General features: G+C 37.2%; 1 protein-coding gene across 1 annotated transcript in view; it reads right to left on the bottom strand.

The window, feature by feature from the left end:
• MYO5A (myosin VA (heavy chain 12, myoxin)) overlaps positions 1–22999 on the bottom strand; it is a 192480-nt gene that overhangs the window by 54517 nt on the left and 114964 nt on the right. Inside the window, exons 14-21 of the mRNA XM_012658084.1 lie at positions 15744–15827; positions 10438–10599; positions 9351–9448; positions 7310–7396; positions 7112–7220; positions 4308–4519; positions 3205–3361; positions 667–906 (exon numbers count right to left, since the gene is read on the bottom strand). Of these exons, the coding sequence (XP_012513538.1) occupies positions 667–906; positions 3205–3361; positions 4308–4519; positions 7112–7220; positions 7310–7396; positions 9351–9448; positions 10438–10599; positions 15744–15827 (1149 nt within the window). The remainder of the gene's footprint in view (positions 1–666; positions 907–3204; positions 3362–4307; positions 4520–7111; positions 7221–7309; positions 7397–9350; positions 9449–10437; positions 10600–15743; positions 15828–22999) is intronic.

Here is a 22999-nt window from a genome sequence, read left to right on the forward strand (position 1 = left end):
ACTCCTGGGCTCAAGCGATCCTTCTGCCTCAGCCTCCCGAGTAGCTGGGACTACAGGCATGCGCCACCATGCCCGGCTAATTTTTTTCTCTATATATTTTTAGTTGTCTAGCTAATTTCTTTCTATTTTTTTAGTAGAGACGGGGTCTCGCTCTTGCTCAGGCTGGTCTTGAACTCCTGAGCTCAAACGATCCGCCCGCCTCAGCCTCCCAGAGTGCTAGGATTACAGACGTGAGCCACTGTGGCTAGCCATAAACAAACTTATATCTCTGCAAATAGACTGCAAGTTCCTTAGAAGCATGAACATCTCCATGCTTCTTTTGCCATTTCAATGCTGAACAACTCATCTGTAAAATGAACGCAGTATCAAATGCAAATAAATAATAATGGTGATAGAGCTCTTCAGATTAAAGTACAATATGACTCCTGATCATAAAGGTTTGGAGCATTAGTAAATTTGAACTGTGCTCTCAAAAATAATTTCCTGCCTTAGTCCTTACAATTGTAATCTAACTTATAAGCTCATCATTTCCATGCTCATTACTATAATTATTTTACTTTTTGCTAAGACTGAAGGGTAATGTCAAGGAGAAACAATATTGAAAGCAATCGCAGTGGATTTCTTCAGGTATGCTCCACTTTCAGGGCTCTTTTTTTTAAAACACACCTGCTCATCAACTTTGCGCTGTAGCTGCATGATTTTGTTCTCCATACCAATGTGGAGCTTCTTATAGCGCTCCACAGAGCGAGCCTCAATTTTGAGCTTCTTTAGCTCACGCTTGGCCATCATCCGCCGGAAGCAGCACTGAAGGTAGATGATGGCATGCATGCTCCTCTTGTAGTGTGTGCGAGCCAGCCAGCCCCGGACCCACTTCTGAATGATGACTGCTTTGTGCTCACGGAGTATCTGCAGAAAAAGGTAAGGGTGAGTAATGTCAGACACTGCACTGGACTCAAAGTTCAATTTTATCAACCTATGTCAGGCTGAGAATCTATACATGACTTAAAGGAAAAGACACAAAAGTTGAATCCACAGTGTATTATGTGGATTATACATATCACAGATATATTATATAAAGGTATGAAATTATTTTTAAAAATGATTTGAAAAGTAGACTACAGAAGGTGATTGGAGAAACACATAAAAATATGTGTTGTATTCACATGTTATATGTATGATTCTAAGCAGAGTATATAGTTGGAAGCTGTCTAAATAAAAAGCACCAAATTTCCAAAAGAAAAACAATTCTAAAAAAAAGAAAAAATATATTAGGTTTCTTATTGGTGTACGATTTCTCTTAGCAACAGGTGATCCTCTATAAAATTAACAGAACCAGGCACCCTGTGAATAAGACTTCCCTACCAGCCTTGCTGCTGACACCATCTCATAGTGCATTAGGCCTGGGCATGAGGATGTGGGTGTAGGCAGCAAACTGACCATGGAGGCTAACTCTTGGGGTACTGTAAAGTTTGTTATTGATTATTGATTTACTTCCCCAAAACAAAAAGATGACACTCTTGTTTGCCATATTTGAGAAATACTATCTTAGGGTTTTCTATTACTGTTTCAAATGTAGCAGGAATCCACTTATGGGATTTAAAGGTGGGAGGCATCGGGCTTTAAAGGGAAAGCTAAAAGTAAGAAGATGTGAAATAAACAAATCTTACTTTTGATGTTATATTTTCTAAAAAAACCATGATATTCCCCTAAACTTATAGATAATTTACACCAAAAAAGTTGCCTTAGATGAATTTCTTTTATTGCTAAAGACTATCAAGAAGAGATTGTATAAACATTTTCTAGGAAAGATGGAGAAGAAATTCTTGAATTTGAAGAAAGGTTGAACTAGAAATATCTTGAAGTCCTTCTACGTGTATGATATTATTAAATAGCTCTTGTATGACATAAATGATGTTTAAATGTTATGCACTTAAGTACTTATTAGTGATTTTCACAAATGGATACAATGTATTTCTTACCAAACTTTTAAGATGTAAAAATCTCTGCAACCATTTACCCAAATAGATAGCAGTTTAATAAGATCATTAAAAGAATAATTCCTATTTTTAGGTTAATTACCTGAAACAAAACAATTAAAAAAGCACCATCCTAGAAGACACACATAAGAAATAAGTGGTTAAGTTTTAGACCATCAATACAAAATAAACATAGGAGTTCAGGACACCTGAACAGTATCTTCAGTCAACTCAAGCCTGCCTTTTTGGGCTGTTTTTTGAATGCTAAGGCAGCCTTCAGTGCCTTCAGTGTGGGTGCATCACACTGCACTGAGGTTGGGAGTTCTGAACTCTCACTGAACATCACAATCCCGAGGGAGGCCTTTGTCTTAACCAGATGACTAAGGAGCAACTGGATGAGACTTAGTGCTGGTAAACCGAAGTCTTTCAGACTTTAAACCTCAAGAAGCACACAGTGGCAAAGCTATTAATGTCCATTTTTCTGTTATATTTGCTTCTCCCCATGTAACTTTGGACATTGTTCCATTTTTGTAATTTTAGTCAAATGGAAACAGCATATAATCAGAGCTTCCATTTTCAATCTCATTTCCATCAGTGAGTCAGAGAAACTAAAGAACACCTGTATCTCTTGAAGACCTATCCCCCGCCACCAACAAATCCACGAAGGGGAAACTTGGACCTGAAATACAGCTAGAAGGAGCATTAATGGGGTGGCTACTGGCCTACATGTGAGCAAGCCTCTAACCTGTCATTCCCACTGTGAACTGGGCAGAGACTGCTACTGCTATACCAATGGCCTCAAAACCCAGTTTGGATGTTCCTAAGAAGAGTACTGAGTCAAACGGGAAGGTAAGCTTGCCAAAATGACAGAGATTAAAAATCTTCCATCTACTGTCACAGGTAATGATTACAACTAATCTGGTGACTCACTATCTACAGTCATGTTAATTATTGCTAGATACAAAACTTCTGGAGCATCATACCCTTGTCAATACAGTTTTAACCACATGCATGTTATAATTATTTCCTCTTCACCATGGTAAATTTTCTTTTTCCATTGTCTTGTTAATAAATACATATAATTATTTAATATTTTAAAATACATTTCAATTGCTGGTTGTCTCCATATAGCTCCTACAGCCACTATAGCCCCTGTGGACTTTGTACAGATACGGAATTTGCCTAATGTTAGTGGAATGAATAAACAAAGTTGAAAATAATGCCTCACCTTGCGATACCTATTTCTGGCCAAATAGCCTCGTAAATAAGACTGAAGAACAATAGTGGCAGCTCGTCTGATCTTGTACCTCCTGCGGACCACATACATGCGCCAGTACTTCTGAATGATGGTTGCTGCCTTGGTTCTGCGCAGAAACTTAGCATAGCTGGCCAAAGAAAGTAGTGGTGCATTGTCAGTAATCAGAAAAATGCAGGAATGTATTCTTACGTTGTAGAAACTTAGGAGTGTCAATGTCTTAGGCATAAGAAGTAGCACCTCCATTATATTATCCTAATAATGTGTATGTAAAAATCAACATTTATATTTACTTATATTTGTATAGCAACTTATAGTTTCCCAAGGTATTTTTGCATTCATTATCTCATTTGAGCCTTCCCTAACCCTGAAAAGTGGGATGGCCCCTGTTGCCAGATTTGACAAGAAAGAAAGTGAAGTTCATAAAAGCTCATTCTTTCTAGGACAGGATTCATTACCCCAGGCAATATCCCCTTTACATAGCAGACTGGTGTATACAGTAATCCCATACTTACATATCACCAGCTTTCTTGGATCTGGCCATTGTTAATGTACCATATTCTTTTCTGAATCTATCTGTTAGAGTATAAAATCTATCCTTAGAGTGTAAGTTCTTCATCATTAATTCATTTCTACTTATACTTCTAAATTAAAATTATCCTAATATGTAATCACACTAAAACATAATTCTCTTCCAGAACCCCTCAGTTAATTGCACCCCAAAACTCCTCAATGGAATCATTCTTAACTAGCTCATATTCATGACTGTTTTAATTTACATATGACTTCTTCAAGTCCTATATAAAAGTATAAAAAATAAAAAATTCTTAGGACATAGACAGCAATTTATAAATTTTTGAAGATGAATCTGAATCATTCATAAGGGTAAGTGAAATTTTATTATATTTAGCTATCTTATGAGTTAATTTGTTTTCCTTGGGAACTAAGAAGGGGTGAGTGTCGCCCTATCTAGTAGGGTGACCACTCAAAACTATCCAAGTTGGACAGTGAATTAGACAGGCACCCTAACCTTAGGGGCCTGTGAGCTAGAGTGGACAGGTCCCCAGGAGACCTACCATCGGGCCTGGTAGCCCCGCACATATCTCTGCACAGTGATGGCCGCCCTCCGCATGCGTAGGTACTTCTTCCTCAGCAGCCACCCTCGGATGGTCTTTTGGATCCGGATGCAGGCAGCCCTCAGTTTGTCCGCTCTCAATTTTTCTAGATAGGCCACTTGACCAGCACGGAAAAAGATCTTTGTCTTACCAAACTGGTATTTGTCCTGGTCCTATTTTTGGAAGAAATTGTATACTCAGAAATAATGACCATATAAATGAAATATAAAGAGAAAAAATATGTCTAAAAGCAGAGTCAGTAAAGGGATGAATCTATTAGCTAAATCTTTGGCTACGTTGCAATTAACTAATGGAGCCATACTTTTGATCCTATGCAAGTTGAGCAAATAGAAGGGATTTTAAGGAAAACTTCAGTTTAAGAGTTATTGTCCAGAATTATTCTACCTGGAATTATTATCTGAGGCCCAAAACTTGGTTGTGGGTTGTGGGTTATAGGCAGCTATTATTTGCTTGTTTGTATTTTAAACATCTCAAGGAAATGGAGATGTTGACACTCTCTCTGACTGACCCAGGCTGTAAGGATTACATCAGGCTGTATATTCCATGAGAAAGCTGAAGGGACAAAAACACCAGTGTGAAGAATAAAGAAGGAAGAAATGCACATGAGATAAAATTAAAAAAAAAAACAAAAACAAAAAAATCCTTGGGTATCCATACTAAGAGTTAAATTTCTAAACACTAATCTCTTGGCTTTATCAATAGTATCTGAAAACAAACAAACAAAACCCTATAAATGTGTCTAAAGCCCTACGAATTTCAAACTCCTTTTACGAAAACACAATCATTGATATTACATACTGACTTTTGAGCATAAGCAGAGTTGAGCCATAAACACAGACACACATGCACCTTTCTACTGCATTGTGATTCACCTTATCCAGAAGCATGCAAATTATTAACCATTCTCATATCAAAAGAATGGAATTTATGTATAATAATCACTACTGTGATCTAAAATTCTAAGCAAAAACAGAGAAAATCACTTTTCACTGTAAGCAGGTATCTCCTACCTTGTACATGAAACCAGAATCAGAAACCTCCACATATATCTAAAAAATCTAAAATTATTTCAATTTAAATCAATCAAGTTTGTGCAGGAACCCTAGCTAGAAAGTGGTTCGCTCCCCACCGAGTCCCTTCCCACCTCAGCTTCCCCCATTCCACCCCACACCAACCTTGCCTCCACCTCTCAGTCTCTTCTGCTTAAATTTCCTGCAAAGCCCTGGTCCAGGCTGGAGTGGCCTGGCTGAGGAGGCCAGGCGTAGCACCATTCTTACTTTCTGTTCTATGTTCCCTATGAACCCAGCCAAACTCAAAAAGCATTAGTTTTTGTGTTTTTTTTTAACATTACTAAGAAAATGGCCTTAGCTCTTTCAAAGAAAAAAATATTATTACCAAAGAAGGGATACTACATTTAGTTAATAGTGAGTAGTTATCACTAATTACCTCAGAGTGAGGTAATTTATTCAGACTAGTGTTAAACAAGTGAAAATATTTTTTTAAAAACCTTTTGTGAATCTTAACTTCTCTAAGACCTAGATAAGTGGTTCTCAAAATGCAGTCAGTCCTCAGACAGCATTAGCATCATCTGGAAACTTGTTAGAAGTGCAAACTATTGGGCCCATCTCAGATCTATTGAATCAGAAATTCTCATGAAGGGGCCCAGCAATCTGTGTTTTTATAAGACCTCCAGGTTATTGTGATACACAATAAAGTTTAAGAACTCCTTAGTCTGGTATGTAAGATTCTTTATAACTCCCTCCTACATTTCCTAATCATTTTTCTACTGTCTTATACACAAATCTCGCACTGCAAAAACTGCTGTTTTCTAAGTGAAACATATGCTTTCCTACTTCTTTACACCTTGCACCTTACGATGTTCTCTTTCCACTTTTTTTTTTCCTTTTCTGAGACAAGGTCTTGCTCTGTCACGCAGGCAAGAGTGCAGTGGCCTAATCATAGCTCCTGTAGCCTTGAATTCCTGGACTCAAGTGATCCTCTCACCTCAGCCTACCAAGTAGCTGGGACTAAAGGCATGTGTCCACCCATGCCTGGCTTTTTTTTTTGGTAGAGATGGGGTCTCACTATGTTGCCCAGGCTGGTCTCGAACTCTTGGGCTCAAGTGATCCTCCCACCTTGGCCTCATAAAGTGCTGAGATTAAGGCGTGAGCCACCATGCCCAGCCTCCTTCCATTTTTGTACAATCTTATCCATTCTTCAGGGCCTGACTCAAAACATAACTTTTTTCATGAAATTATTCCTCCTACCCATAGCTGGATGTGGCTTTGCCTTCCTCTGATTTTTTTATCTCACTTACCCAGCATTTGATATAGACACTGAGGTATATTATACTTATCTTTAAAATGCATTATTTTCCAAGAAAGACTACATTACCTAAGAACAAGACATACTTTTTCTTAATCACACAGCATCTGACATGGTGTCTTCCATAAGTAAGTACTAGGTAAATTTTTATTAATAATGATCAAACTCTCTAAAAGGAATGTGTCTTAAGTCTGGGTTTAGGCCTCAAAATTCTGTTTTCCTGACAGTGGACCATCATCCTCATTAGGTTTAGCATCCTAAACACAGTAAGCCAAGACCGTGTGCCCCTCCACCATCCCACCCTCAAATAATATGGATTAGTGGTATCTGACATGGAAATTCCCAGGGCTTTCAAAGGTCAGAACCACAGGCTTTTGGCCAGTATCTGTGCAGATAAAGGTAAGTGAAATCTTTCTCACCACTATCAGTTTCTCTAACACATTCTTGCATGTTTGCTTTCTGTCACTCAGCACATCTTTTTGCTTCATTAGGACACGGTAGCGGCTGAAAAATTCTTGGTAAGTCCACCTATAAAAAAGAAAACCATATCAGCTTATTTGAAGAACTAGCAATCTCTCCCATTAGGATCGCTTACATTTGAAAAATGCCAGGCTCACCGTGAGGGGAAGCCCGCTGCACTGATTCGGATAGTTTCCAGGACACCACATGCTCTCAGTTGCTGCACTGCCCTCTTCTCATCAAACCTAAACATAAAAACGAAAAGTCATTAATCCAACAAGAACCTAGCTGCAGCCACAAATTACTCTCCTCAGTCTGGGTTTCGATTCTTTTGCAAACAGCAAAATGAATAAATAAGGAAAGAAAGCATTCAAAAGTCAGAGCAGTGATCAAAATGGAAAACTCTATGAGAGTGGAGAGGACACAATTAACAGTGAAAATAAAGAGCTGTAAACATTACCTGTGGTTCGTATCACCAACTCATGAGAAAGTCCATTGAGCATATTTAAAAAAAGCACATAAAATTCCCCTGCACTTTGCCCACACTCATTACATGGCTTGGCCTGACTAGAAATTCTCAGAATTCATCCTTCGCTCACCACACGTAGCCCCCCTGGAGTAAAGACTGACTAACCCCGATGAATTATCTAATAGGAAGGACAAATTAAGTATATCTCATTCAGTTATTTTTTTAAAAAAGTATTCGTGTTGTAAAAACTCTTTAATGTGTACATACTAAGCATTTATATGGCGTCCACATCAATGAAAAATATTTTAATTTTTTATAACATTTTATATTTATTTCACTAGACAAATGGCATCTTAAAGTTAAATTGATACCAACAGAGAAAGTAGAAAGGTGTCCCTTCTGCCAGATGATTGCTCCTACTACTCCCATAGTTAAGCTCTGGGCTATTATCCAAGCCTTTTCCTGTTCTATCTTTTCAGGTATTCTGTTGGTGATGGGAGATGGAGTTGGCTGATGGAAGGTCATGGTCCCTAGAGCTGTCCAGCAGAGTGGCCTAGGTGTGGCAGCTTCTTCCTGCTTTCCACTTCCTCCAGAAAGGACTTCCGGGTGATGAGGAGGATAGAAGGATGGCAATCTTTCAATCTAAGGCAATGTCCAATCTAAGGCAAAATCTCCAAAGTAAGATTGGCAGGGGTTAGTGAAAAGGGCACTCATACACTGTGGAGTAGGGGTGGGAGTTATTATTTGGTAAATGTGCCTGTCTTTGACCTACAAATTCCACTTCTAGAAATACATTATCCTAAGGAGGTAATCAGACAAATATTCAAAAATGTTTGGCAAAAATGTTTATTATAGCATTGTAGGAACTACCTAAATGGCTACCAATAGGGAATAATTTAAATGATGGTATGTCTATACAATGGGATAGTCTGCAGTTATTAAAATGATGATGTAGATTTCTATATACTAACATGGAAGTGTCCACAATATATTAAGTTAAAATCAGAGACAAAACAGCAATTACAGCATGAGTTCCTTCCTTTTGTTAGTGTCTGTCTCTTTCCCTCCCTTCCTCCTCTCCCCTCTCCAGCACACATGTGGAACAGGAAAGGAAGGGATATTGGTTAGTCAAGAAGGACCTATGCCAGTTAATAGCAGTTATCTCTCTGGGCATGAGGGATGCCTTTTCATTTATTGTTATATTATTCTATATTTCCTAAAAATTGTTTTTATAATGTACACATATTACTTTTAAAATTACAGAAATATTTCTGTTTTGGAAAAAAACCTCCAGAAAGATTCATTCTCCCCTCATACATGGTATTTGAAGTAGGATGAAATGTTGGTAAAAGACGACATTCTCTGATGGTTTCAACAGTTGAAAAGCAGCAGGTAAGTCGTTGCCAAAGCAGCCTTATCCAAGGTAGCTCTGGTTTTAACTAAGACCCAAATTAACAAAAAGCCCTGGAAAATCTTGAATGGAGGTAAATTGAAAACAGAAAACAGAACTAGAAATGCTTGGTTAACCTCAACTTTTCAAATCCTCAGAAGGCTAACTGCTAATTTGTTCTCACATTCTCAAAAGGAAACAAAAACTGAAAAAAATTCTACTAACTAGTTGTTTCCCTCTGTAAGACATGAAGATTTACCCCAAGTTTTTTCCTTATGTTGGTTTGGCACTTCTTATGAGATATGGGCACTTTTTTACTCAGTAGTTAAGAAATACTTACGTGAATGGGAACTTGAAGTCATTAGGCTTAATGCAGCGCACGTAGTGAGGGGTAGTGGCGTTCAGCGTCTCCATAAGCAGGTGAAGGGAGTTTCGGAACTGCATGAAAAGGGGCAGAAAGGGGCATCAAGGTTTTGCCAAAAGTCAAAGATGATATAAAACTATTTAAAATTCTCTTCCTATGACACTAATGAAGATGACTTTGTCACCTAGGAACTTGACCCATCTTCAGAAGAGGAACTGCTACTAAACAAGAATGTGAGGGCTTTCGGTTAAAATTTGCCTAAACTTTACCATTTTTGTGCTTACTCTGCTAAATACGCATTTCCTCTATTCCTACCCCTTTTCCCTACTCCTCTTTTTAATATAGGTTTCTGTAGCTTCCTGCTGTGAGCTCTGGGATAAGTCATATATGACTAACAATATAACTTGCTTTAAGGCCATTAAGGCCATTTAATCAAATAAAGTGGGAATTTTTCTGTTAGATACCGAAAAAAGTAGCAGATGACTTAGAGTATAGTGGATGGGCGGGAGAACGGGAAAGAACAACCAGAGAAGAGTTACCATTAGGGACATGGGATCAGGACTGGAGGCTGTGGACCTGTGTCAGGCCCTGCTCCTATCTACACTGGGCACACGGTCCCTTGCACAGGAAAACAAGCTGACTAGCACTAGCTTCCCATCCAAAGCCTCTCCCCTTGCTCAGGCACTAAGCATATGTGTAATGTTTCCCACTCCCACAGAGCACAAGACATCAAGGAAGGAGAGGACACTGTTCTTGCACTGAGGAAGCTGCACCATGTTCTGTACAACTACAGAGATGAAACAAAAACAGTAGTGGTCTAAGAGAGATGACATGCACTAGAAGAATTAAAACATAGAGAAAGAATTTTGGGAAAGGCTCATGCACAGTCACAGGTCTAAAACTGGGTGGAGAGAAGTTTGAGTGGATGGTTTTACGTGATCTCATAGTGAAAGCTCTAACCTCTCCTTACCTGAGAATCCTACCTGAAAGGCTGAAGGAAGACCTGAGGCCTCAGCTGAGCCACAGGGAAAGGAGCACAGCAGCAGTGGCTCCCTGAACTCACCTGGTGCCCCACTGTTTTCTTGTGCTCTTTGGCCATCTGGCCTGGTCTGCCTTTGGTAGGCTTGGCAGGAGTGCGGCTGAGGGGTATGCGCCCTGAAGAGGTGGCTGAGGTTGGACTGATGGCCTTCTCATCATCTTGAAATAGTTCCGGTAGCATCTTAAACTGAGTCAGAAACAGTGAAAGGAAATTACATTCTAAACCCAAATTCAAATGTACACCTTCACAGAAGAAACATCAGAGACTTTCAATAAATAGTGACTCCCTTCCTTAAGCAACCCCTGTCCAAGTCACATTCTAGAAATAATCAATATCTGTGTTAGAAGCCAAAAATGTAAGAGGAAAGAGAGATAAATGCTACAGAAATATAGGTGGAAAAATGCAACAATTCTACAACCATGTTTGGGGGAAACGAAATCAAAACTACTGCCCTCAGACTTGAAAACCTAATCCACAGTAAAGGGCAACTCTAAACATAATACTGGTTTTGAACTATAATTATTTTATGAGCAAAATAGTAATTGAAAGTCCTATCTTATTACCTCAGTTCCACAAACAGTTTTATCATCAGGTGGAGAAAAACATTAGTCCAGGTTTGCAAGTTATCTATCAAGCGTAATTCCCACCTGCTTCATCTGTCTACCCACTCACTGAAGTGCTAAGCAGTGACTCAAAATGTCACTGAAAATCTCAGCAGGAAGGGTGTTATGAACATCTCTATAATATTACACAATAAAAAAATCATGAATTAATAATTTTTAGAAAATAGTTTGGATTGTAGGGGAAAAAAAGTTTAAAAACCCTACCTTTATCCTGTAAGTTTTTCTATTTGTTTTCAACAAATTTATAACTTGAATACATAATTTCTGTAATCAATTTGGTGTTCTGTTAGGTTAGCAATATGAAAGACTATTAAAAGATCTGGTACTTAATAAATAAGTGGATGGTATTAGTCAACATGGCTAGGAGAAATTTTATAAAACAAAAGACATTTCAAACTAATCCACAGGAACATCTGATATATGGACATATCTTTATAACAGTACCACATCCCATATAAATAAAATCAATTCTTCTAAGTAGTTATGTTTGCAACTAGAAATTATTTGTCTAATAATGCCAGACTGTCTCCAGAAAAAAAATTCTTTTTTTTTTAAAAATTTCCTTAATAGTGAATTTGAAAAAATAGTTTTCTATGAGAGTTCTTTCACTAAGAAATAAAATCATATAATATCATTTGCTATCATATTAATGTCTATATCAATCATAAGAGTAATTTAGAAAATCAAAAGAGTAATTTAGTAATTCATGATGTGTATAACATGCCAATAATGGTTGCTTGCTGCATGAATGAATATATTCCTTGCTTTACAGAATAGATAATATTAATATATTCTTGCTTGGGTGGCTATAAACCAAGAAGAAAATAAATATTTTAACATTATCTTGTATTACAATGTTAAAGCTGTGTCCCAAAGAAGAAAAATAAGAGTTCCTAATAGATTTGATTTGAAAACTCAGCATGGGGTTAAGATGCTAGACTACTCAATGAATAGGCCATGTACTCCAGAATCTTATCTATGATGTCTTATTCCCAAATAAATTGCTGGCTCTACATTAGAAGTTGCTTAAACTTTGTTTTTCTTTCTTCTGTGTGAAATGGTTAGTAAAGCTGGGCTGCAGTATCGTATTCACCAGTAGGTGAATTTAACTTAGTATCTACAACATGTACCAGAAAATGGCTTGGTTTTCAGAGTTCAGAATACACACACACACACACACACACACACACACATATACACGCACACCTGGTGTGGCTTACTCTACATAGAAATTATAGATTTAAAATTCTCTACATTGACTTTTCTTTCAGAAAAAAAAGTACATTTTAAATGGTTGTAACAGGAACTGCTTTGTAAGTTCTTCTTTAGGCAGTGTCCTGGTTCCTCATAGGCCATTTTTCTCAGACTTCTTTCCTGGCTTCTCCTCTGTCCAGCCTCTAAAAGTTGGAATGCCTAAAGATTCTGGCCTCAGCTCTACTATGCTTTATCTATATGTTCTCCTTAGGCAATCTCACCCAGTCTCATAGCTTTAATGCTATCTATTAATAGTTCTAAAGATTACCACATTTCTATCACCTTCTCTGACTTCCCCCCACTCTGCTGACTTTCCTTTCCAACTTTATGAATGACATGCCCACTTGGCTATCTTATTGCCATCTCAAGCAAAACATGGCTAAAACAGAGCTCTTGAATATTTTTCCCAAAGTCTGGTCTTTCACTCATCTTCACTTCAGTAAATGGCACCAGCATCCATCCAGTACCTCAGGCCACAAGGTAGAAGTCACCCTCAATTTCTCCCTTTCTCTCACTCTCCATACCAACCCATCAACAAGACCTGTCAACACTGCCCACAAACTACATGCCATCTCTACTGCTACAATCTCCATCCGTCTTTCCCTCTAGGTCACTCTGGCCCCATTTCCACCTGCCCCAAATCCACCTCTGCACAGCAGCGTATCATTCTTCACCTGAAGACCTTCCAGACTTTCTTCCACAACAGGAAGAAAATCCAGACTCTTTACCAAGTCTGCAAGTCGCCCTCCAGAAAGTGGTCCCAGTCTGCCCATCCTACATGTCCTATTCACCTACCACGTTCCAGCTACACCAGCCTTCTTTTTTTTACCTCTAATATAACCCGCTTATTCAGTCTCAGCTCTCCTCATTTGCTCTTCCCTCTGCCTTGTTGTTTCCCATCATTCACATTTCAGCCCAAATGTCAATTTTACAGAGAGGCTTTCCTGATCACTCCAGCCAACACAGCACCTCCCAAGTTTACTCACTCTCTAGCTTGGTGCCCTGTTTTACTTTCTTTACAGCATTTACTACTTCATGATGTGATATTACCTAAATATTTGATTAAGTGCCTACCTTCCCAAAGGTGCAGGTACCTCTGCCTTCTCATTTACCTTATTAAATCCCCATTTTCTTAAATCATTTATTGAAAAATTTATCCATTCCCCACTGACTGCAATGCCAATTTTATCTAAAGATAAAATAGATAGATAGAGAGATAAGTAGGCAGATATGCCTGGACATTCCATCTTATTTCTTTGATCTCTCTATTCTTAAGACAGGGCTCTGACTTGCTTACAACTGAACTTACATGTCTAGTAAATAGTGAAAAAAATCCCAGCAGAATCCAAATGGTAGCTTCATGAAGATGTTGGAAATAATCTCATTAATGACAACATCCTTATTCAGTAAGAGGTTTTTATGCATGAAGCACTGTTCTAAGGGCTTAATACAACCTATTTAATCCTCTCAACAACTCCATAAAGTAGACACTATCCAGATTCTACTATATAGTTGAGAGATCTAAGGCATAAACTCAATAGATGAATTGTGCTTCCCCTCTTCAATCAGCAAGACAGAAAGTAGGGGTTAAAACTCATTGTAATGATATTTGGTAGAATTGAAATTAGGTAGTATTTAGTCAAGTTCCAATTTATTTATGTGCTTACTGATATTACATGTGGCAAGAGAAAATTTCTCAATGGTGGAAAAATATCAAACAAGACACCTTCTGTTAATTTTATAATTCCTTTTCAAGTTGTAAGTTTGGCCAGGGGCTGTAAAATTTAAAAAAAAAAAAAAAGACAAAACACACATACACACAAACAGACCCTACACTGTATTACCAAAGAAAAAAAAGAATTCTATTCACAACATATAACACAAATATTAATCTTCTAAAATTAGTACTTCCAAGAGAACAAATTAACACTATGTTACAGTCGCTTCTATTAGGTGTAGAAAAATTATAAATTTCACACCCCCAGGTTTGGTTTCTACAAAGACTGGGAGCAGAGAAGGCCTTGAAGCTATGTTAGGTAAATCATACACTGTCCCCACTTCAACTGCAGCAATGCTACATAAACTGGTAGTCACTCCAAATGAGTCGTCAGAACACACAGCACCTTCTGATGATTACAGACCCACTGGCCAGTTAGAAAATTAAGTCAGAATAAAGACAACTGATTAAAGGTGCCTCAAGAATGAGAACCTGTGAGTGTTCTGTTTAAGCTAAATTACTTTGGCAAAGTGATAACACCAGAATTTCACGGTTTTTATCACTATTCATGAATCAAAATAATAAAGATCTTTAACTGAAAAATACACAAGGATTGGCACTGTGGAAATTTTCTCTTACATATCAGTCCTAAAAGCTAGGATGCATTAATGCCCAGTGCCTGTTAAATTAAGAGAAAAAAACCTCCCTCATTTTGCTATAGATACTTCGACTCATTATTTTTGGAGGGTTAAAACTCAGAAGGGACTCAAGAGATTTGGTCTTTATATGATCTTAATATAACCAAAATAATTGAAAGGAAAAGTTTTTATTCCAAAAACAAGAGTCAAATGTTCATATACTATTCTACTGAAGTTACAGGGATTCTCTTAGAATAAACCAGAAAAACAAAGAGTGCCAGTCAGTAATCTAAAAGAGTTACATGAAGATTTTTACTTTTTCACTGAATATTTGAAAACTCATTTTGCTGAACTAAGTAACTGGTATCCTGGTTTGCTCCCTGAGCTGAGCTCCCCTCCCTGTCCTTTCTGGATGAAGGTCAAAGGGTGGAGGTAGGGATCAACCTAATAATGTGTAGCCATTATAATTCTTTGCCATCTGGAATACTCTTTTCCCACTGGAAAGCAGTGTTTCTAGTATCTATGCCTAAGAAAAATAATTTCAAAGAGCTTTGGGCCACACTTGGAATTGCACACACTGGTGATCCAGAGATCAACCTCCATCTGGATGGAGTCATAAGTTCATGTTTCTAGCACTTCCCTTCAAAATGACACAGCAGAAAAACTGTTTTCTCTCACCGTCTCTCACAAAGGCATAAAAGAGTCTAGAACCAATGTGGAGGCAATAATTTCACATAAAACTGAACAACAACATTGCACATTGGTTAAAAGCATAGATTCTGAGGAAGATGGCCTGAGTTTTAATTTGGCTTGAAAACTCACTAGCCATGAAGTTTCTGTGCCTTAGTTGCCTCATCCATAAAATGAAAGTAATGATAATACCACCTCATTATAAGGATTAGATAAGTTAACATCTGTAAGACATTTATTAACAGAACAAGACCTGACATGTGGTAATTGCTATAGATGATAAATTAAAAACTAAAAGTAAGCCTGATGTTTGTTAGAAAAATCATTATTATTGTTAAAAAGCTAGTGCTTAAGTAATTAACACTTTATTGCATATATCCTGATTAGAGTAAGCCTAACCATGGTTACCTTGCTTGATTTAAGAACTTTAATTTGTTCTTCAAAAACGGTGTCTTTATTCTTTTCGAGAAAGCCTTCACATTGGTATTCCACCTGAAAACATATGGAAAAATCTCCTTAACAGATAAAACTTTTCAATAGATATCATCATCATCAACAACAAAAATATTTATTAGGATCAAGCTATATGACCAGCCCTCAGTAAACAGGTATTATCACTCTTTTCTAAGAAACCAGTACCATTCCTGGTAAGAAGTGTGTTAACTCTGGAGCAAAACATTCCAAATATTGTTTTTCCTAGGGAACAATGGTAGTGCTGAGTAATTGTGGCCTAAAAGATCCTCCCAATTCATAGGTAAACAGACTCATAAGAAATAGATCCTCTTCTCTCATCCTGGCCATAAAGAGCTCCTCCAAGGCTGACTCCATGTATCTTCTTAAAATGAACCCCAGGAAGCTTACCCCATAACCTTCTTGAAATATAAATTAGTCTCATGGCTGCTGATTTGCTAAGTAGACTAGACAACTTACGAAGCAGCAAGACAGCATGGCTTGTTAGAAAGGACCCAGTGAATCACTCACAGAGGGTGATGCAAGTCCACAATCTCTACTCTGAAACCCTTGAGATCAGCTATGCTCTAGAACTCAAAATTTTTCAGGCATTTAGAGATACACCATATTTTAATACCTCCAGCAGGGTCTAACACAGCAACCTATAACCAAATACATTAATATGTATACACTGAAATATATAAGTATCTAGCCTAACTAGGATAAAGAAAGACTACAAATAACCTTATATTATAATAATTCAGGTCAGAGATCAGGTTTAGCCACTAATTGAAGTATAAAAAGACTTGGTTTTTAGAGTTTCCTGGATTTAAGAATTATTGATGGAGGATTACAGAGCTGTATTTATTCTGTATATCATTCAATTTTGGTAAAAGAAAGACAAAACCAAAGACTGCTTTTCCTATAAGGTCCTAAAGAAGGTCCTAAAGCATCAGCAAAAAAAAAAAAAATACATAAAACCTCTTTTTAAAAATTTTTAAAATTTTAATTTATTATTTTGATATATTTAGGGAGTATAAGTACAAGTTTTGTTACATGGATATATTGTACAGTGGTGAGATCTGGCCTTTTAGGGTACCCGTCACCCAAATAGTATACACTGTAGCCAACAGGTATTTTTTTTAGCCCTCATTTTCCCCCAATCCTCCTAACTTTGGAGTCTCCAATGTCTATTAATGCACCATATATGATCATATGTATCCATAGTTTAGCTCCCACTTATAAGTAAGAACATATGGTATCTGGTTTTCTGTTCCTGAGTTACTTCACTTAGGCTAATGGCCTCCAGTTCCAGGTAGGTTGCTGCAACCTTTTTTACTGCTGAGTAGAATTCCATGGTATATATATATACACTACATTTTCTTGATCCGCTCATCAGTTGGTGTACACATAGGTTGATTCTATATCTTTGCTACTGTGAATCGTGCTGTGATAAACATGCAAGTACAGATATCTTTTTGACATAATAACTTTTCTCTTGGGGTAGATACCAGTACTGGAATTGCTGGATTAAATGGTAGATCTGCTTTTAGTTGTTTGAGAAATCTCCATATTGTTTTCCATAGAGTTGTACTAATTGACACTCCCACAAACAGTTTATAAGCATTCCCTTTCCACCACATCTGTGCCAACATCTATTGTTTTTTGACATTGTAATAATGGCCATTCTGACTGGAATAAGATGGTCTCTCACTGTGGTTTTTAATTTGCATTTCTCTAAAGATTAGTGATATTGAGCATTTTTCATATGTTTATTGGATATTTGTATATCTTCTTTAGAAGAATATCTGTTCATGTCATTTGCCCATTTTTTGATGGGGTTATTTGTTTTTTCCAGGCTGAGTTGTTTCAGTTCCTTGGAGATCCTGGATTCTTTGTCACATGCATAGTTTGCAAATATTTTCTCCAGTTATGTAGGTTGTCTATTTATTCTGTTGATTATTTCTTTTGCTGTGCAGAAGCTTTTTGGTTTAAGTCCCATTTGTTTATTTTTGTTTTGGTTGTATTTATTTTTCGGGTCTTAGTCATAAATTCTTTGTCTAGGCCAATGTCCATACAGTTTTTCCTAGGTTTTCTTTTAGAATTTTATGGCTTCAAGCTTTACATTTAAGTCTTCAATCCATCTTGAGTTGATTTTTGTATATGGTGAGAGAAAGGGATCCAGTTTCATTATTCTGCATGTGGCTATTGAATTTCCCCTGCACTATTTATTGAAAAGGGTGTCCTTTCCCCAGTGTACATTCTTATCTGCTTTTTAAAAGATCAGTTAGTTATAGGCATATGGCTTTATTTTGGGGTGCTCTATTCTGTTCCATTGGTCTATGTGTCTACTTTTATGCCAGTACCATGATGTTTTGGTTACTATAGCCTTGTAGTATAATTTGAAGTCGGGTAATATGATGTCTCCGCATTTGTTCTGTTTGCTTAGGGTTGCTTTGGCTATTCAGGATCTTTTTTGGTTCCATATGAATTTTGGGATATTTTTTACTAATTCTCTGATATATATATAAAAAATAACATTGGTCATTAAATAAGAAATGTCCTATTCTGAATCAAAAGTGTAGTTTATTATATCTCAAACAACAAGCAGTATAATTAATCAAAGTATGCACCTAAATTATCAACACAGTTTTGCTACGGTTTTGCCATCTTAACGGTAGCTGGTTTATGCCAGCAGCAAAGAAGTCTGGAGAGCGAGTGGCAATGAAGTCACTAAAGACATTTTCCACAACTTGTTGAGAACTGAATATTTTTCCTTGCAGGAAGTGGTCCAGAGCTCGGAAGAAGTGTCAGTCTGTTGGTGCAAGGTCTGGTGAACATGGTGAGTGAAAAACAGTTTCCAAGTGCAGTTTCTGTAGTTTGAGCAGCGCTGTTTCTGTGACATGTGGTCGAGCCTTGTCTTGCAAGAGGATTGGCCTGTCTCTATTGACCAATCACAGCTGTTTAATCGCAAGCATCCTAGTCATTGCAACCAATTGGTTATAGTACATCCACTATAATCAACTGACGGGTTTCATGAAGCTGTAGTGGATGATAACCAGTGCTGGATCACCAAACAGACACCATTAGCTTTTTTTAATGAACATTCAGCTTTGGATTGTGTTTTGGCACTTCATCTTTATCTAACTATTGTGCTGAATGCTTGTGATTGTCAAAAAGAATCCATTTTTCTTCACACATAACAATAGGGTATAGAAACGGTTCATTGTTATGTTGTGACAGCAAAGAAACCTTTGAGATTATTTCTCTTCTCACACTTGTTTGCTTCATGAGGAACCCATTTACTCAACTTCTTTACTTTGCCCATTGTTTCAGATGGTCCAATATTGTTGGAATAGTAATGTCAAACCTTGCTGCTAATTCATGCATAGGTTGAGATGGATTCACTTCCACTACATCTTTCAGGTCATCAATATCCACTTTGGTCTCAGGTTGCCCATATGGCTCATTTCCAAGATTAAAATCACCAGAATGGAACTTCTCAAACCATAGATGTACTGTGCGTTTATTCGCCACATCCTTCCCAAACACTTGGTTGATATTTCCAACTGTCTATACTGCCTTTGTTCCACAATGGAACTCGTATTTGAAAATAACACAAATTTTTGATTTATCCATGGTTTCACAAAAATTGCTCTAACAAAATGTAAAAGATAATCACAAGCCTAAACATGTGTTTGAAAGACTGAGGATGTACCTTCACAAAAAACATAAAACAAGAAGTGTCAAAGTGAAATGTCAGAAATATCAACTGCCAAATTTAGTACATAAGGAAATCGGACATTTCATACTTAATCACCTAATATATTTTGATAAGAATTGCACTGAACCTATAGTTTGCTTTGGGCAGTATGCTCATTTTAACAATATTGATTCTTCCAATTCATGAGCATGGGATGTTTTTCCATTTGTCTGTGCCCTCTATGATTTCTTTCATTAGTGTTTTATAGTTTTCCTTGCAGAGATCTTTCACCTCCTGTCTAAATATATTCCTAGGTATTTTATTTTATATTTTGCAGCTATTGTAAATGGGATGAATTCTTGGCTTGGTTGTTTATTGGCATACAGATAATCTACTGATTTATGTACATTGATTTTATAACCTGAGACTTTACTGAATTCATTTATCATATCTAGGAATCTTTTGGAGGAGTCTTTAGGGTTTTCCAGGTATAAGAGCATATCATCAGCACACAGAGCTAATTTAACTTCCTCTTTTCCAATTTGGATGCCCTTTATTTCTTTCCCTTGCCTGATTGCTCTGGCTACTATTTCTAGTACTATGTTGAATAGAAGTGGTGAAAACAGGCATCCTTGTCTTGTTTCAGTTTGTGGGGGGAATTCTTTCAACTTTTCCTTGTTCAGTATGATGTTGGTGGTGGGTTTGTTATATATGGCTTTTATTATTTTGAGGTGTTCCTTCTATGCCTAGTTCATGGAGGGTTTTAGCATAATGGGATATTGGATTTTATTGAGCTTTTCCTGCATCTATTGAGATGATCACATGGTTTTTGTTTTTATTAATAATTCTGTTTAAGTGGTGAATCACATTTACAGACTTGCGTATGTTGAACCATCCTAGCATCCCTGGGATGAAACTCAACTTGATTGCAGTGGATTTGGTTTGCTAATATTTTGCTGAGGATTTTTGCACCTATATTCATCAAGGGTATTGGTCTATAGTTTTCTTTTCTTGCAGCATACTTTCCTGGCTTTGGTACCAGGGTGATAATGGCTTTTAGAATGAATTCGGGAGGTATTCCCTCCTTCTTGATCTTTTGGAAAAGTTTCAGTAGGATTGGTACCAATTCTTCTTTGAACATCTGACAGAATTCAGCTGTGAACCCATCTGGTCCTGGGCATTTTTTTTGTTAGGCGATTTTTTATTATTGATTCAATCTCACTATCCATTATTGGTCTGTTCAGGATATCTATTTCTTTTTGATTCAAGCTTGGGAGGTTATATGTTTCCAGGAATTCATCCATTTCCTCCAGGTTTTTTAGTTTGTGGATGAAAAATTGTTCACAGTAGTCTTGGACTGTCTTTTGAATGTCTGTGGTATCAGTTATAATGTCTCCTTTTTCATTTCTGATTGAGCTTATTTGAATTTTTTTTTTCTTGGTTAATCTAGCTAGTGGTCTATCAATTTTATCTTTTCAAAGAACCAACTTTTCATTTTGTTGATCTTTTGCTTTTTTTATGGTCTCAATTTTGATCTCTTAGTTCTGCTCTGATCATTGTTATTGCTTTTCTTCTGCTAGCTTTGGGTTTGGTTTGTTCTTATTTTTCTAGCTCCTTGAAGTGCAATATTTGGTTATTATTTTGTGATCTTTCAATCTTTGAAATAGGTATTTAACTCTATAAACTTCCCTCTTAGCACTGTTTTTGCTATGTCCCAGAGGTTTTGATAAATTGTGTTATTAATTTCAAAAAATGTTTAATTTCCATCTTGATTTAATCATTTACCCAAAGATCATTCAGGAGCAGGTTAATATCCATGTATCTGTATAGTTTTGAGTGTTCCTCTTGGAATTGATTTCTAGTTTTATTCTACTTTATTCTGAGAAGATATTTGTTAGATTTTGATTTTTTAAAATTTATTGAGACTTGTTTTGTGGCCTAACATATGGTCTACCTTGGAAAATGTTCCATGCACTGATGAGAAGAACGTATATCTGCAATTATTGAGTAGAATGTTCTGCAGATGTCTGTTAGATCCATTTGTTCTAGAGTCCAGTTTAAGTTCTTTGTTGATTTACTGCCTTGATGATCTGTCCAGTATAGTCAATGTTTAAGACCCTCCCTATTACTGTATTGTTGTCTCTTTTCTTAGGTATAGTAGTATTTGTTTTATGAATCTGGATGCTCTGGTGTTGGGTGCATATATATTTAAGATTTTTATATCTTCTTATTGAACTGATCCCTTTATCATTAATATAAGGGCCTTCCTTGTATTTTTTTTTTTTTATTTTTTACTGTTGTTGATTTAAAGTCTTTTTTTAATGTGGTATCAGTATAGCTATCCTGCTTGCTTTTGATTTCCATTTGTGTGGAATGTTTTTCCACCCCTTTATCTTAAGTCTACAAAAATCTTTACCAGTTAATTGATTCTCTCAAATGTAGCAGAGATTTAGATTTTTTTATTCATTCCACCAATCTATATCTTTTAAGTGAGGCATTTAGTTTGTTTATATGCAAAGTTAATATGTGAGGTTCTGTTCCTGTCATAATGTTAATTTTTACCTAACTGCTTTGTATCTCAATTGTGAAATTGTTTTAATAGGACCTGTGAGTTTTAAGGTTTTATGGGTTTTGATTGATGGCAAGTATTGACTTTCGTTTCCATGTTTCGAACTCCCTTGAACATTTCTTATAGGACCAGTCTAGTGGTGACAAATTCCCTTAGCATTTGCTTATCTGGGAAACACTTTATTTCCTTGGTTAGAGGAACTCATAGCCTTTGTGTGATGGCTTTCTGAAATGCTGATAGTAGTAGAGATGTACTGGGCATGTGAGCAGCCTCACTATCTTCTGCGGGACTGCAATTGTAGGAGGTCTTACGAAACTTATCTTTTTCTCTAGCACTATGCCCTTCTGACAGCAGTATTACATTGGGTAGTGCATTTCAACCTTCAGGGCCAGTAGGTGGCACTTACAGGTAAGAACCAGATGCCACAGAAGCCAGTGGATATATATTTGGACTTTGTTTACTGGGTATTTACTCTCTTTTGTCTCAGGAGATAGACTAGTCTGTGGAACGCCTGGTGCCCTAAGTTCCCTGCTCAGCCCCAGATGGAGGGACAAAGCTGTGTGGGGCTGGAACATCAAGCTTGTCCATAGATACCCCAAAGACGAGGACAGGCTCCAGCCCTGACTTGGGTGACGGAGGGGTCGGGGGACTGGGACTCCCGGTGAATTGCATTGAGGTTTCCATAGTGGTGGTGGTGGGACACTGCACCAGCTCCACATCTTGGGCTGGCAGGAACACAGTCTGCTTCTCTATCATGACCCTGTCCCAGGGCTTGTGACTCTCAGTTCAGTCAGACATGGTCATCTATCTCCAGGCCCCAATGTTGCTGAAAGTTGCAAAAAAATGCCTCTCTCTCTCCGCCTAAATGGTTTTGAGACAGAACCTCTTTTCTCAACCCAAAAAAGACAGCTTTGTGGCTTGCCTGTTCTCTGTGGAGAACAC

This window comes from Propithecus coquereli, unplaced genomic scaffold (assembly GCF_000956105.1).
Source record: "Propithecus coquereli isolate 6110/MARCELLA unplaced genomic scaffold, Pcoq_1.0 Scaffold57, whole genome shotgun sequence".
Lineage (NCBI taxonomy): Eukaryota > Metazoa > Chordata > Mammalia > Primates > Indriidae > Propithecus > Propithecus coquereli.